General features: G+C 38.4%; 3 protein-coding genes across 9 annotated transcripts in view; all 3 read right to left on the bottom strand.

Annotated features, from left to right (window-relative positions):
- Window positions 1–45: 45 nt before the first annotated feature.
- cfap161 (cilia and flagella associated protein 161) lies at window positions 46–7220 on the bottom strand. Its single transcript, XM_061721917.1, has 8 exons — window positions 6866–7220; window positions 3111–3200; window positions 2794–3011; window positions 2630–2711; window positions 1219–1254; window positions 1020–1133; window positions 828–901; window positions 46–286 (listed from the first exon to the last, which is right to left on the bottom strand). The coding sequence occupies exons 1-8, from the start codon at window positions 6935–6937 to the stop codon at window positions 118–120; spliced, it is 855 nt and encodes a 284-aa protein (XP_061577901.1). The 5' UTR covers window positions 6938–7220; the 3' UTR covers window positions 46–117.
- Window positions 7221–7354: 134 nt separating this feature from the next.
- cers3b (ceramide synthase 3b) lies at window positions 7355–13682 on the bottom strand. Of its 4 annotated transcripts, none has more exons than XM_061722653.1 (12): window positions 13500–13682; window positions 12974–13019; window positions 11982–12158; window positions 11688–11805; window positions 11122–11240; window positions 10966–11023; window positions 10761–10811; window positions 10572–10664; window positions 8661–8789; window positions 7844–7950; window positions 7604–7757; window positions 7355–7474 (listed from the first exon to the last, which is right to left on the bottom strand). In XM_061722653.1, the coding sequence occupies exons 3-12, from the start codon at window positions 12152–12154 to the stop codon at window positions 7355–7357; spliced, it is 1122 nt and encodes a 373-aa protein (XP_061578637.1). In that variant the 5' UTR covers window positions 12155–12158; window positions 12974–13019; window positions 13500–13682. The 4 variants fall into 4 exon arrangements, with proteins under 4 accessions (XP_061578637.1, XP_061578635.1, XP_061578636.1 ...); XM_061722651.1 differs by having other exon boundaries at window positions 13436–13504; XM_061722652.1 differs by lacking the exon at window positions 12974–13019.
- A 633-nt stretch (window positions 13683–14315) lies between these two features.
- The window catches only part of ano2a (anoctamin 2a), a 33125-nt gene continuing 31821 nt past the window's right edge, over window positions 14316–15619 (bottom strand). For all 4 annotated transcript variants that reach the window (XM_061721920.1, XM_061721921.1, XM_061721918.1 and 1 more), the window contains one exon: window positions 14316–15601. In XM_061721920.1, coding sequence (XP_061577904.1) covers window positions 14946–15601 — 656 coding nt within the window. In that variant the 3' untranslated portion in view covers window positions 14316–14945. The remainder of the gene's footprint in view (window positions 15602–15619) is intronic.

Consider the following 15619-nt stretch of genomic DNA (forward strand, 5'->3'; position numbering starts at 1 on the left):
CATAATCTTCATTTACAAGTCAGTGATTCAAAGAGAAAAGTCATGTTTATTATTAAAAGTACATGTATTGCACTGTTTGCACAGGTTAGAAATCAGAAGAGGGGGCTCCTGGGTGGCCTATGGAAGCTCCTTGTTCTGAGCTTCTGATTGTGGGCGGTTGAAAAGCTCAATTCCATCCCCTGCAGGGTCACGGGTACACAGTAGCCAGTGATTGTTGTCCCGTTCAGCTTTGTAGGAGTCCAAGAATGTGTGCAATGTCACGGCATATTCTTTGCCATACACTGTCCTGCAGAGACATAAATGCTGTTAACTACAGAGCAACAGCAACATGAAGCCATGGTAACGTGGCTGGAAGCACCCACACCGGGGTTCCCCAGCCGTTGATAACATCAATGAACTTAAGTGGGGTATGATGCAAGTTTGAATTTTTCATCTCTTCTTTTTTATTATTCTTTTTAGTCAGCTGATACAGCTGAATCTTTTGGGGATCAATACATTTGATTTTTGTTAAGCATCAACTCCTATCTACCATGTAAGCTATGTTCAAAGTTTTGTCACTTCAAGGGAAAATATAGATATATAAAAGGCATTCGAAGTAGACAGTCGTACCTATTATATTTCTTATTTTCTAAATTCCACCCATCCATCCATCCATTTTCTATGCCCGTTTTATGCTGTACAGGGTCACAGGGGTTTATTAAATCATATATGTCATTTGGTGAATATTTATGCCAAAGAGCATTGACATCAGATATAATTCAATAACCGCATGATGGATTAAAAAAATACTCTTGGTTTGAGATAACATTAAAGGAAAATGTCCGTACCAGATAGATTTATCCCCCAGAACTGCAAGAGCTCGGTTTGTCTTGTGGTGTACTATCACTACCTTCACATTAGCCTGTGAAAAAAAATATAGACGAGATTATGGAAAAATATCCGGTCTTCAATTACACAAATGACAATAAAATATTTTTGCCACAGAGGTATTTAACCATGAGGAAATAATGAAGACGTACAGGAACTGGGAGACCCTCATGCTCAAGTCTCTCCTCGGGGTCAAAGTGCATGACCTTCCACCATGACAGGAAGTGAATGCTGTCATCCAGATACAGTTCTCGGGGGTGAGATTTCTTAGCATAGACACAATAATATAATAATATTAGATGTCTTCTTGATGGTTAATCAGTTAATGCTGTATGGCAAAACTTGAGTTACCGTTATGGGACTTTGCAGGTCACTGGTCAAGTAAAGCTGAGGAAAGAACAATAAATAATGCATTAACACAGTAAGTGATTAACTAAAGTTTAAATGTACAACATGCACTTCAAAGTAATAATGGTCTAAACGGTTGTTTTCCTGGTTAAAATGGTTAAACAATGCACATATTTTATTTAAATAAAGAAAGAAAAAGAAATCAAGGCACAGGGATTTAAAAAAAACCATATCAGCGTTTTAATGTGCAACGCAAAGCAGATGTACTCCAGCCTGTGAGCCTGATTCTGTTCTTAACCGATATATTATTGATCCAGCATTTCCCGAATTGACATATTGGTGACACTAAATAATAAATAACTCCAAGTGTGACCATGGCTAATTGCAGCCAACTTGAAAGTCATCTGAAGCTGCAAGGTGACATCAGGAGTCCACAAGGCCAGTCCCATTAACTACTATACAGAAGCAGTAACTCACTCAAGTCAGACAAAACTGTCTGCAGAACGCATATGATTTATTTTAGACACATCTTACACATTTTTAAAGTTTTCTGTATTTCATTGAAGCCACATACCTAAGTATTTTACCATATTTTACTGCAAGAAGGGGGGAAACATTCTAAAGGTTATTCTGTAACACTAAACTAATTTGTTAAAACAAGTCTCGAAGGTGAAAAATGTATTATTTACGTCCCACACAGAATACATCGAAAATTAACTGCTAAGAAGAGACCAAATATATTCGACCATATTTGGAAAAATGTATCTAATGTTCTTGGCAAAAATGTATCAGAAGTTTCTACAACACCACATCAAACTGAGGGCACCATAGAAATGCACTCAGTAATTAGTGGTGGACGTGAGTGACAAGAAGTGGGATTTGATTTAGCTTCTAAGGCTGAAATAAATTATTCCATTGCAAAAAAAAAAAGAACTGTAAAGTATAAAAACCCAATATGGATAAAAACAACGATTCGGGAATGTCATTACACTTCAAGTACACTACTGCCCAAAAAGTTGGAATAATTTTGTTTTCATAGATATTCCTATTTTTTGTAAAAACTGTTTTATTGCAACCAAGATCATCGGGACATACTGTCCTCATACTGCCATTTCACGTGTAGCATCTGTTCAGGGCCATTTTATGTACAATACTTAACTATATGTGGTTTTGAACCTCATTAGGGCCTTTTTGTTATAACTACTGAACTTGTTAGGACCAGTAGTAGTGGTGACAAAAGCTTGGTCCGAATGAGGTAAAATGTCATTTCAGGGGTCCTGGTTAGAGTCAGCGCTGAGGTCTGAATTGATATCAGGTTAAGATTAGGTTTAGGCATAAACTGGTAGCATTAGGTTGTCTAAAATAAGATTAAATGTTAAAATCGGCAAGTGTGTCTGTGTGTAAGTTCACTTACTCCTTTGACAAAGTCACTTGTTGTTTTCAGTGCAAAACTTTGCTCAAAACGCAGCAACGATCCTTCTGGACTGCCATCAACACTGTGGTCACATTCAGTGTTATATCTTTACTAAAATATATTTGAGTTGAGAATCATGTTCGTACAATTTTGAGAGTGTTTACCTGGTGATAATGAAAGCGGTACGTGTGCAGGGTTGAATACATTTTCCTGCGGTGATTCCATATGAAGCTTGAATGCCAGGTGATGGAATATGAGTCAAACTGTTAATGTCAGCATCAAGACTGACGGCGCTGATCTCCCTGTTCTCTCCTCCCAAGTTCAGCAACATCACAACATCTCCAAAGTGCAACCATCCATCATTAGTCACAGAGAGATCCACCTACACGCGCCGACCACAAAGACCACAATCAGTACTATTAACACTGCACCATTGTTAGTGCTTTTAAATGTGCTTGTGATAGGGTGGAACTCATTTTACCGGTTGCAGCATGTTCTGTTTGAGGAAATCTACTTTCTGTACAGGAAGCTCACCCCTTTCCTTTTTCCTCAGATATTCTTTTTTTGCATCCTGTAACAACAAACTGTATAACTTTATCATACAAAAAGTCATCTGACCACAATTATTGAAAAGTAAAGCTTACAAAAATGCATGGCTAAAAAGCTTAGAATCAATCAGTTTCTAATTTTGCTGTTTCACCTTTTCAGTGGCCACCAGAGTACAGACAGAGTACTCGACCCCAGTACTTGAGTAAGAGTACAAATACTACAGGTCAAAATTTACTCCGTTACAAGTAAAAGTAGCTCAGTCAAAATATTACTCGAGTAAGAGTAGAAAAGTACTTGCTTTTAAAGGTACTTAAGTATCCAAAAGTAAATGCTTTTAAATTTACTTTAAGTAAAAGTAAGAGTAAGAGTAAGAGTATATTTCTTATTTTCCACATCAGTAAATTACTATATTTTTTCTAAATTAATTTAAGGATCTTTTAACTCTTGTTTCTTAGAATTAACTCTTTGAAACCAGCTGCACTGATGTGCTGCTTTTAGAACCACAATGTTATATAAAACCTGCAGAAACACCAAAAACAAATCAAATGAATGAGATCATAAGAGGACAGCAGATGAAAAAAGATCAGACCTGAAAGTAACGAGTACTTTTCAGCCTTCCTAGAAATTTACTCAAGTAAAAGTAAAAATATTTGTCTTGGAAATGTATTCAAGTAAGAGTAATAAGTACCAAAGAAATCTAATACTCAAGTAAAGTACAAATCCTCTGGATATGTACTTAAGTACAGTACTCAAGTAAATTTACTCTGTTACTGTCCACCACTGGTGGCCACTACACTGTGGCCAATGTTATTCTGCTTCTTTATAGCATAAAGTCTTAAAATAAAATGACAAAAACAAACTTCATGTAATGAGTATAAGTTTACGTAACATAAAAGGTGTCAAAATAGAAAACTAAGATAAAGGTGTAGTTGCTTGCCTTCCGAAAACAGGACCAAGTACCAGTTTAACTTGTAGAAACAACAACAGTACTCTTTGCATTACCTCTGTGATGTTTCTTTTTTTTCTTTTTTGCAATTTTTCTTGGTACTTCTGCCCAGACATTTTTCATGTGACGTAAATGAAGCAATCACTCAAAATATTCAGCTTCCCTTTTTCATTGTGAATAAGACACAATGGAAAGAAAAAACTTCTGATGACCATTTATTTTCATTTTAAAAAGCCACCATTATTAAAATGAGCAACCTGAAACCTCAGAGGACTAACTTACTCTAATATGGAGAGAGCAGAACATATTAAACAGTAAGATTTATACAAATGAAACACGTTGTTTGTTTGTTTGTTCCATAAGGTTGTAGTCATATTTTAAATATGCAGTCAAATGTCAATGATGATGATTATACAGTACAAATCCATCAAACCTTGCTGCCTGTGTCAAAATCAACCTTGCAGATCAACTAAAAATTAACTGACAGGGTATATCATTACAAACAGTTGCAGTAGAGCCAAAATTTGTTCAAACCCAATAGTCTATTATTGAAAAAAGACCATTCAAATTCCATGAGCATCCAAATAGTTTTGCAATAAGATGTGGTGCAGATACAGAATTTTGTAAGTGATATATTTGATAACATCTGGACTGTTCCATGTGGATGAACTTGATCTAAATTTTCTTGTCATCTTGTCATTGTGTCATCACGGTGGATTGCTCCCTTCAAAAATCCACCATGTTGGTAGCTGGTTCTCTACACCAGCGATAGAGGGTAGCTACAAGTTGCTGTCCGTCCATCTCATTTGTATTATTTCAGATGTATTGTATACAGAGATACGTAATTACAGGTCAATATTGTTGTGTGGTTAAGTGAAGAAGTGGTTCACATAGCTGGTTTTTAACAAAACATGATGATCGGGTGACTTTTCACTGCTTTTCTGCCTGGCACGTGTAAACATAAACACATAAAACAGCACACTCTACTTCTATCTGCTACTTTACCTTGTTTACTTTAGGTGAACATGTCATTTATAACCACATGTTACTGCACTCCAGTTCACTTATGCTCTTTGTTTAGTTTTATTTGTTAATCTTGCTTACCTAAAACCGTCCTAAATAACATTGCGATTAAAAGACCTGGAATATAGTTGAAATTCAGATTTTTCCAGATTTTTTTCTTCGATTTGGTTCCTCCTGCACAAGAAGGCTGGGCATACACTGTGCAATATTTTAAATGTAGTCTTTGTAGTCACGTTGCCAAGACTACAAAGTAAATGACAACCACATACACAAATGAGGACACGATTCGCACCATATCTTTGTTTTAGTGACTGTTAGAAGAGCCTGCTGGCTTGCAGGGTTGTAATGGCTGTAATACTGCTCAGCTGTAAGGAAATAGATAAGAAGATAAGGAAATACGTTGAGTGCCTCAATGCAGGTAGCAGTTAGGACCAACAGTGAAATCTTTGGGATCCCAGTGACACGATTTATCCACCTGCTTCAGATTTTTTTTTTAGCTTCTAATGGCCTGTGTTCACTCAACCATTCAACACATGGCCACCATACCCCACAATGTTCGACACATAGTCATGTTCAAAAGGACCTGCAGCCTTTATGGCCGTTTCAGAGGTTACTGTGGGCCATAAACAAGTTCAAATTATCACCTTTTCAACAGTGCATACAAAGATTAGTGTGTGCTGTTATGGTTTTTGTTGTTTTTGGCAAACATACTGATGTGCTTTATCGCCAAACCTCTCCACTTCAGTATTGCCTGTCTTTAACTAACTGGAGTGCAACCTGACTTAAGGACTTTTTACAGGATTTTTTCATGACTGGGGAAATTTGAAACCACGTATACAATCATTAAGTGTAAAATTAGCATAACATATGATTTGATGTTTTTTTTTACTCTCTTTATAAAAAAAAATATCTTTTTCCAATTTCTGTAAACGTGCAGTATCTGACCTTGCAGAGAATTTGCAGGAACATACTTTTCTGGGAAGACTGACAGCTGTCTTTAATATTTCACCTTGGAAATAGTCTCTCTCACAGTATAAAATGGGTTTCAAGGTGTTTGAAAATCCTTATAATCCTCCTCAAATCACTGGGAAGCAACAGTGACGTGAGACCATTACTGTGATCAACATTGTGTTAATACACTTGAATAATTCAGAGGACCAACTGCCAAACATCTGTTCTCAGAGGTGCTCGCAAGTTCAAATGATAATTCAGTGAAGCATATTTGATTAGCAACAGCTGATTGTTAGTTACCTTAACAAAAAAGGAATAATTAGTTGTTTACTCAATGCTTCTGCATTTTGGCTCGGTATTTGTTAAAATAGCAAATGACAAGGCATGGTTATCAGGTTAATTCCAGTTAGTATTTACCAAATTTTAAACTGATAAGGACGAAGTTTAAAATTATGTAAATATTACATTATTTTAAAATGGAAACATGAAAAGCTGTCATTGTTTGTTGAGCACTTTAAAAAGTGATGAACAGGTTAACTGAGTCACCAAACGTGTCCTAAACCAGCATTATCTGTATAAAAGCACATTCACTGTCAGTGGAAATAGGACATTGAAATACATTCATAAATTGTTACCTTGTTATTTGCAAAATGCTTATTAAGTGTTCTTATGGGATTATTATTCGTCTCCTCTGTTACAGCCTGCCACTGTAGAGGGATAATGATAAATGAATCCTGCCAAAACATAAAGTACTGGTAATTACTAACCTCTTCTCTGAGTTGTTGATCTTTCCAGTATCCTAGTTTTACCTTTGATCGAAAAGTGTTCTTATGAGCCATACTGACTTTATTTTTGACCAACTTTAGCGTATAATTAGGCTATGAAAGTTTAAATGTACATATACGGCTACGGCTGTGTGATTTGTATGGTGGTTTCTATGGTAACTGGGTTCCCGGCAGTTCCCGGTGTCCGCCGCTAGAGGGTGCGCTAGAGTAACACTGCGTCCCTGGATAAACAGACGTAATAAAATTACTAGATTATTCAAAATATGGTTGCTTTCACATACACATCATTAGATATATCAGCCACACTCCAAATAGAAAATGTCTTTTTGTAACTGTTTAAAAAAAAAAAAAAAAAAAAAAATATATATATATATATATATATATATATATATATATATATATATATATATATATATATATATATATATATATATATATATATATATATATATATATATATATTTAAATGCATCAGTGACCATTGGCCCGGCCTCGGGCACCAGCGCCATTCATGTGACCCCATTTGTGCGTTTTTCCCTTTGGTGGGTCACTGTCATCCTCCTCCTCATCACTCCGAACATCACCTTCCAGCTGCAGGATGAAAATGAGCCACAAAGAAGATAAATAAGGATGAAGAGAATAGCTAAAAAAAAAATGCAACCTTTGTTGTTGTTTGTTGTTGCTTATCTAACAGAGATGAACAACTTCACACATACACACCTTGCTGAAAATAAACTTGTAAACCATTCTTGATATTAGGAAAGCCCAGTAGATGTGGAGAATCTGTAGGACCATCAACATAATGTTGAAGAAATAGTAGCCAAAGAAAGGGGCGAACCTCTCCATTGGGTAGACCCACGTACAGTGGATGAGCCTGTAGAAGATGCACACACTTGTTTCTTGTTCATACAGTGTACAATAGTATACTTTGTACTGCTTTCTTCAATTAAACACACTTACCAGAAAGGAAAAATAATAAGTCTTGTTATCATAAAAAGAAGGGTAAACACCACAAACATGGCATTTGCAGTCTGATGCCACTTTGCATAGTTAAACATCTTTGCACCCTGTTGAGATGAACACAGGACAAAACAAGGTTATTTATTTTCAATATTGAATTAAGTCACTGAAAATACCAAATGTTTGAATAATTGTTGATCTCCTAAAAAATGTGGTCTACTTCAGTTTATTCATGTGGTGATGTTGATTGGTTTTAAAATAAATAAAAAAATCATCTTCTTTTTTCTTTTTATACTTTTTGATTATAGAGTGGTAAAAGTAAACAGTAAATGGTCCACACTTAGAAATTCCTTTAAAGAAAGGGCAGGATAAACAATATCCAGATGGCACATCTGTTGATATTTGAGCAAAACACCAACTAAACATGGCGAGCTCGCTCCTCCCTGCCCATTCCTACAATGAGTCAGTGCTTTAATATGCCAAAAGAAGTAACAACAATTTTGAAAATGTCTTCCTGCAGGGTTCATGTTTGTTCTGGAAATGAATATACATTTCTTTGCATGATAAATAGTAACTGCATGTGATGGACTGGGGGATGTATGTAAGGGATCTTTGTGATGTCAAAACAGAATATTTACACTTGAGAGCGAGTAAGAAATAGTTGCTTTTTGGTTTATTTCAACATTTTTTTCCAAGTGACAAATCTGTAATATATTACACAGTGTGTTAAAAGTTTTCTCATGCACAACCTTCAGTATGACATGAAATATCACAAGGGACACCATGTGTCTGGATGAAATGCAACAGCAGCACCAACCTCCAGCAGAATGTCAGAGGAGTCATGAACTGCCATCACCAGGGTTCCGATCCGGATGTAGTTTGAAACCCAGGAGAAACTCAGAAGAGTCAGTGTGGCTATATGATGAATCACCTGCTCGTTGAAATCCTACAGTACATGCAAAGAGATGACAGGGGAACAAAAATACATTTGAAACATATATAACATAAAAAAAATGCAAATCATTTACTAATAAATCATATATATATATATATATATATATATATATATATATATATATATATATATATATATATATATATATATAAATTATATATAAGAACATTGGGGAACATACATACATAGGGAATGTACCATCTTTAGAAAAAAGTAGGATCCTTTTTAATTTGATGGCAGTGATACGTCTCAAAACTTGCGGCAACAGTGCAACTTTTTAACAAAAAAGTTGCAGTTGTCCATATACATGTGGGAACTGAGTACCCCAGTTGCTGGAGTTTTGGGAGAAGATGTCCCATTCTTATCTGATGTAGAAATCGACCATCGTGGGTCTCCTTTGTCTCAGTTTCCCTTTCGTGATGTGCCAAATGGTGGCAGGTCAGGTTGCATGCAGGCCTCTTCCGCAACTGGTCTCTGAAGTCTGAAGCTATGCTTATGTAATGATGCAGTATTCAGTTTAACATTTTATTGTTGAAAAATGCAAAGCGTTCTATCACAAAGATGTCTTGATTTGAGCATAATATTACTCTAAAACCTGCATGTACCTTTCTAAATGGTCATTTCCTCTCCAGATTTGCAAGCTGCCCATTCCATAGGCACTAATGCACCCACCTCCCACTAAAGATGCAGGGTTGTTTTTAGAGAGAGCGCTGATAACAAACCAATTGGTCCCCCTCCTCTTTAGTCGTGAGGTCAGCGTCCACGGTTTCTAACAAAAGATGACAGGGCAATTTTCCACAGTTTACCAATCTTTTCCACTTGCTTCAAAGCACAGGAAACCTCACTCATGGATTCTTTTTATTTCATTTTTGGGTCACTGGGGTGGAGACTGGCCTCAAATAATCTCTCATGAACAGATAGAAAAGAACAGTTATTTTTCCAGCCATCTGCTTCTAGGAGACAAAACATTTGCCTCCAGGAACAATCCAAGGACATCTGAGTTTGTGGAAATAATGTGCACTGCTTATTCCCTATCTCTTTGCAACTGTTTTTTTTTTCCTTCTACATAAATCTATTGTGCAATGTTATTTCTGCAGTCAGCTGTGCCAGTCGATTGCCTGACCCCCTTGCATGCATGTAATTCAATTTTACTAAAATAAAGTACATGTTAAATCTTTATCACAATCTTATTTAGATAAATACTGACAAATACGGACAATAACAGATATACAGAGATACATATAGAAATAATATATTAAAAAGGTATTTCTGTTGCTCAGCTCATTTTCTTTACACAATCATCCCATGCACTGTTGATTATAAGGTATTTAAAGTCTTCACAATTTGGGGATCAGGGACATTATTTTGGAAATGTTTCACAATTTATGGTAATGTGGGTAAACCTCTGCCCATTTTTACTTTTGAAAGACTGCCTCCTCAAGGCATGCCAATGACCTGACGCTAGTTAATTACAAGATGTTTATTTTTAGAACCACTCCTTTTCCTGTCATTTTGTTGCCTGTGTCCCAACATTTTTAAGACAAGTCGCTGCCATCAGTGAATATTTCTCATGAAAAACGTCTCCCTTTTTACACGTTTTTCTATGTTTTATTGTGAATAAACTGGATTTATGAGATTTGCAAATATTTACATGTATCTAAACTTTTCAATTGAGATTATACATTGTTCAAAATAATAAAACACTACAAAGAGATTCAAATAAATGCCACTCATGTAAATCGATTCCACACTTCAGTGCACATGTATGCTCACTTTTCGTTTCACATCAAATGTGAGGCTGAGGATAAGAGAGAGGTAGAAGCCCATTTCCAGGAGGTAATACCAGTACTGCGATGGCAGCATTGACTGTATGAAGAAGAGACAAACACATTTAGGTGATTTCAAGAACTCTCTTGAATACTGGACTATGTGATCCTTCTTGGTGACAAAAGAAAAATGCACCTGTTTCGGAAATTCTGCCCAGACCTCTTTTAGATCATAAAGCCAAGGTTTCTAAAGCCAATAAAAACAAAGAGAGAGAGGAGAGTGACGAGGGTTTGGACAATGGCTGGTTTGTGGCCAGTTGGCATTTTAACTGCAAGCATGTGAAGAAAAACCTCACAGCCTCGAGGAAGAAAGTAAGGACAGTAAAGCTGCAAATACTCACATTATAAAGGGCCAAGATTCCACCCAAAAAAGCAAAAACATAAAACGCACATCTCCAGCTGTCGACACACAAGAGCACTACTGTCACATATTTACAAGGACACTTGAGTTCTCACATTATTGCAAAACAATCACCTACAAGCACACACACACACACCTGGCCTCGCAGAACCTCTTCCGAAGCCCCGGCCGCTCTTGATTCCTCCTCCTCCTGAACCATACTCCCACTCTCCTCTCTGGCCAGCCAGTCTTCTTGCACAGAGACATCATGTCAACCTGCCACACAAGGGACATGGTCCACCATAACTGCACACTCTCAAGAGTTATTATACACCGGCATCGCTTTGATTGGCTCATGAGCAGCTGCTGGTGACCGTTTCACAACCGTTCATGACACTATTATGATATATGCATTTATAACCCTGTTATTTGAATTGATTATATGTTTTGTTTTGTTGTTAATGTTTGATTTGATCAAATATGAACATTTTCCAACATTGAATTTATATTTTTTCTTTTATCTGGTGTTACAATTAATTATTTCACATTCTGGTCTGAAAGATGCTCAGTTCATTGCACTTCTGTGGTAAATCCCTGCAAATTGCTTGGAAAGGTGCTTTAATGTATAATATATGCAACTGATGATTTACAATATGATTTACAATATAGGGTATATACACAAACCACATTTGTTTCCTATTTTTATACATTTCTCTCACATACCTGAGATGGGTTTCGTGTTTGGCTGCAGAAGTATTTTTCCAGGATAGAGTTTTGTTCAGCTGTAAGACGTACCATGTCCTTGATCCCCCAACCATTTGCCAACGGCATGGCCAAATATCTAAAAAAAAACAACAACCATACACCCTTCAGTCGGGATCTTCTCCCAACGCAACAGAAGATCTGGTACTTTGGAATGTCAAAATATTGCTTTAAGCTCGGCCAACAAAACCCCGGCGTTGTGAAACAAGGCGATGGCTTAGCTGAACTCTGCACTGACATACTGTATATTCTTGCCTTTCAAATAGGTATCTGACTAGAAGCAGGCCGAGGGCACAGGGCAGAGCAGCGTAAAGTTGAGACGCTTTGGCGTAGACATGATCTTCTTTGTCCTCTAGATCGGACCAGGAGACATTTGCTGGCAGCCACAAATGCTCCCACCATAGCCACTCTTCAAGAGTCTGCAACATGGCCCTAAAAAGAAAGAATGTTCAGTTACAAATTAACACTTTTTTTCTCCATATTTAAGGGTTTTAATATCACTTCATCCCATGTAAAACTGTGAAGTAAATGGATGCAGGTGTACACTTTTTGGTTATCCAATTTCACTTTCAATTAAGTAGTTTTACCTACTAAAGTATATTTTTACATTTACTTTTATAAAGATAATATTTTTAAGATTGGTTTATTCTCAGTAATCCATGATATTCACTCAGCACTGTTCTTTTTTTGCAGCATTAAGACGGTCAGCTGTACAAAGCAGTTTGAGGTCACCGAGTAAGCGAGACTGCACAGTGTTTTGACTGGCACGCAGAAACGGCTGTGGTCCAACTAGATTTAGAGCTAGAGTTGCAGTTAGAAAAAAAGTCTATTATTGTTTTTTTCCTGAATCTCAATGTCCTGCCAACTTTTTCATTTGGGTGGAATGATTTATCACTGGCCCGAGCCGCTCTGAGGACCTGCAATCTTGGAGGAAGTAAGTTCACTGGAGATGGAGAAGTGCTGCAGATCAAAGGCCAAGACAGATAAAGAAGGGTGAGGAACAATTCACGGAGGCAGAGATTAAAGAGAAGTAAAGTAATTCCTGTGGTGGACTCTGAACATTACAGAGTCTAGATAAAATGTGTTATTTGTGGACTTAGAAAAATGACTTTAAAATATGCAATCAAAGCTGTTTAAACAAACAGAAATAATACTGCTTGTTCTCCAATTTGCTCAGTAAGATAGGATTAGTAATATAAAGTATGTCCTTGAACGTGAAGTCGGCGTGGGAAAAAAAACATACATACCTGCAGGCAGTGTTTTGTTAACAAGTTCCAACAGATGAGAGAGAAGCTGGGGCACACACAGAGAGTGTGTGAACCAAACTAAATACTTTGTTGAAACACAAAACTGTTAACCTAATTTGAACTTTTAGAGCAAATCTTCACGTTCATGTTTTCAAATAATGAAATTATAGCACTCTTTCCTTTCGCAGGCCAGAGAAAATACATCAGTCAAAGCAAACATGCTGTTCAGTCACGTCTAGGCATCTACATCCTTGCACTCTGAGCTGAGCACGAGTAAAGCTGGGTGTTTTCTGGGGATCCGTGCACGTAAGCTGGACTCCCACAGTCCATGTAGTGTACTTACCCACACCAGACAGGAGCAGGTAAATCCTGTGTTTACTGTTATTGTTTTGGTGGAGATCCTCTTCAAGGACAAGGCAATGAGTTAAAGAAAGCAAATATTAGCTAATCTGCAAGATGTACCTCAGTGTGTGTGAACGGGCTCCAGTGAACATGATGAATTTTAGCCATGCGTGTGGTCGCTCACCTGGTTGGAAAGACTGCTCCTTCCCTCCCACTTTGTCTGCTCTTGTGATCACACCCTTGTAGCTGTTGCAAGTCTTAAGATTAGGAAACGACTCCCTCACCTTGGAGCAATTTTATTCATTTAATTCCTTTTTTTTCCCGTCAATTATAAATAGTAAACTGTAACAGTCATCTAAGCGTCATCTAAGTGTGGGAATCTTTGTGTACCTTCACCTGCAAGACTTTTGCTGGAATGCACAAATAAAAAGCCCCCACAAAGGCCCCATTCACTGGTGAGGCAGAGGAGGAGGATGAGGAGGAGGAGCCAGGTGAGCAAGAGGAACCCTCTCACACATAGAAAGAGAGATATCGTCCTCTGACTTAATAACAAACATATCGATACAGATAAAGTCACTTTGGGCTGGGTAAACCTTTTCTTTTTTATGTTTCCTCTGGTAAAATGTGACTTTCCAGCACTTAATTGGAATTATATGGCTATCAGAATAGTCCTTTATCCTTTATTGGCTCGTAAAAGAAAAACCGCCAAGTGTTTATTTCGGTGGGGGAGCATTCAAAATGTCAAGTTTCAAAAAGATAATAAAGCAAAGCAACACAATACTAAGAGCCCGTCCTACAAAATAGAGCACATCCTTTGTATTCCCCCGCGCACCAGAGGGGGGCGTTAGAGACTACACAATGGTGTACAATATCAGCTTACTGACACCATGACCCCCATCGCCATCTGCAACTGACAAAGCACTTGTAGGAAACGTGAGGAGACTGAAATTCAAAATAAAATCAACCCACGGTGGTGAACTCAGAAGGAAGAACAAATATAAAAAATGTATGGTTCTTTTATTTCAATTTTTACATATTTTATATATCAAAACCTCTAGAAAATACACAGTAAAGCTAAAAGCGTAACTGTTGGTTTCAGCAATGACGGATATATCACCCTCCTCTGGTCTACATGGCAGCACTGCTGCATCATTGACACAATAAGAAAAAAGTTACTGAAAATAAAAGAAGAGCAGGGGCTATTAAGCTGTGACTGGGGACAAAATCAACACACACACACACACACACATGCATGCACACAAGCACACACACACACACACACACACACGCACACACACACAAAGAGTACAACCCTTGCAAAAAGAAAAACAGTCCGAGTGGGGTCTTCATTGGTCGTGGCAAACAGTTTTGAGAGTCAGTTTGTCAAGACCTAAACCACTGAGTGGTATAAATATTCGTATAAATAGTGGTAAGTGTACAAGGATTAGGAAGAGTTTTAAAAAAAGAGGTTCATTTGATCCTGATTGTCTCTATTTAGCCCCCAGGAATATGCAGATGGAGACGACAGCAGGGGGGATGTAGCCAAAGGCACAAACAGGAGAGGCCCATCATGCAAGTCCTCCCCTCCCTCTGGCTCCCTCCGTCTCCTCCTGCTGCCCTGCAGTTCTCCTCATACGGGGGTGTTGTTGCGCTTCAGGTCACTGGGTGAAGGTGGGATGCGGTCTCCGAGCTTTGTAAAGCTGGTAGAATGGCTAGGCTTTGTTGAGGGCTCCTCGGGACATGTTGGTCTTTGTCGCGAGGGCAGGGTGGAGCACCGGGCTTTGCCCCGAGAGCGCGGCGGCTGAGGTGGAGGACCTTTCAGCACAAATAGTTCAGTAGATGACTGTTGTGACAGTTGCGGCCGCGGGGATGCCGGTGTTGCAGGGGTGCGTGAGGGGGGGAATGGGTTAGGTGATGCCGATGGCGATGAGGCCACGGGAACGAGGGGGGCCAGCCCGGCTTGCTGCTGGAACCTTGTGAGGCTGGTGGAGTGGCTGGGCCGGGGCAGACTGTAACAAGCCTCGGCTCCTGTGTGGCGGGACGGCAGGGTGGAGCAGCGGGACTTCGCCTTTGAGCCTGGCTCTCTTACAGGGGGGGCGATTAGTGAGAACCCCCGGGTTTCAACGTCTAACGTTGTAAAGTCTGCTCGAGGGGCCTTTAGACTCTGGGACGAGCCTCTTGTTGATGAAGGATGTGACAGAGGCTGCTTTTCCTTCTGCTGATCCTGTTGGGAGTCTGAGCGGGTCATCTCAGCATCCGCCGCCGTGCTGGACGAAGGCTGTTCATCTACGAGACACGGAACAG

Source organism: Cololabis saira, chromosome 5, assembly GCF_033807715.1.
Source record: "Cololabis saira isolate AMF1-May2022 chromosome 5, fColSai1.1, whole genome shotgun sequence".
In the NCBI taxonomy this organism is placed as follows: Eukaryota; Metazoa; Chordata; class Actinopteri; order Beloniformes; family Belonidae; genus Cololabis; species Cololabis saira.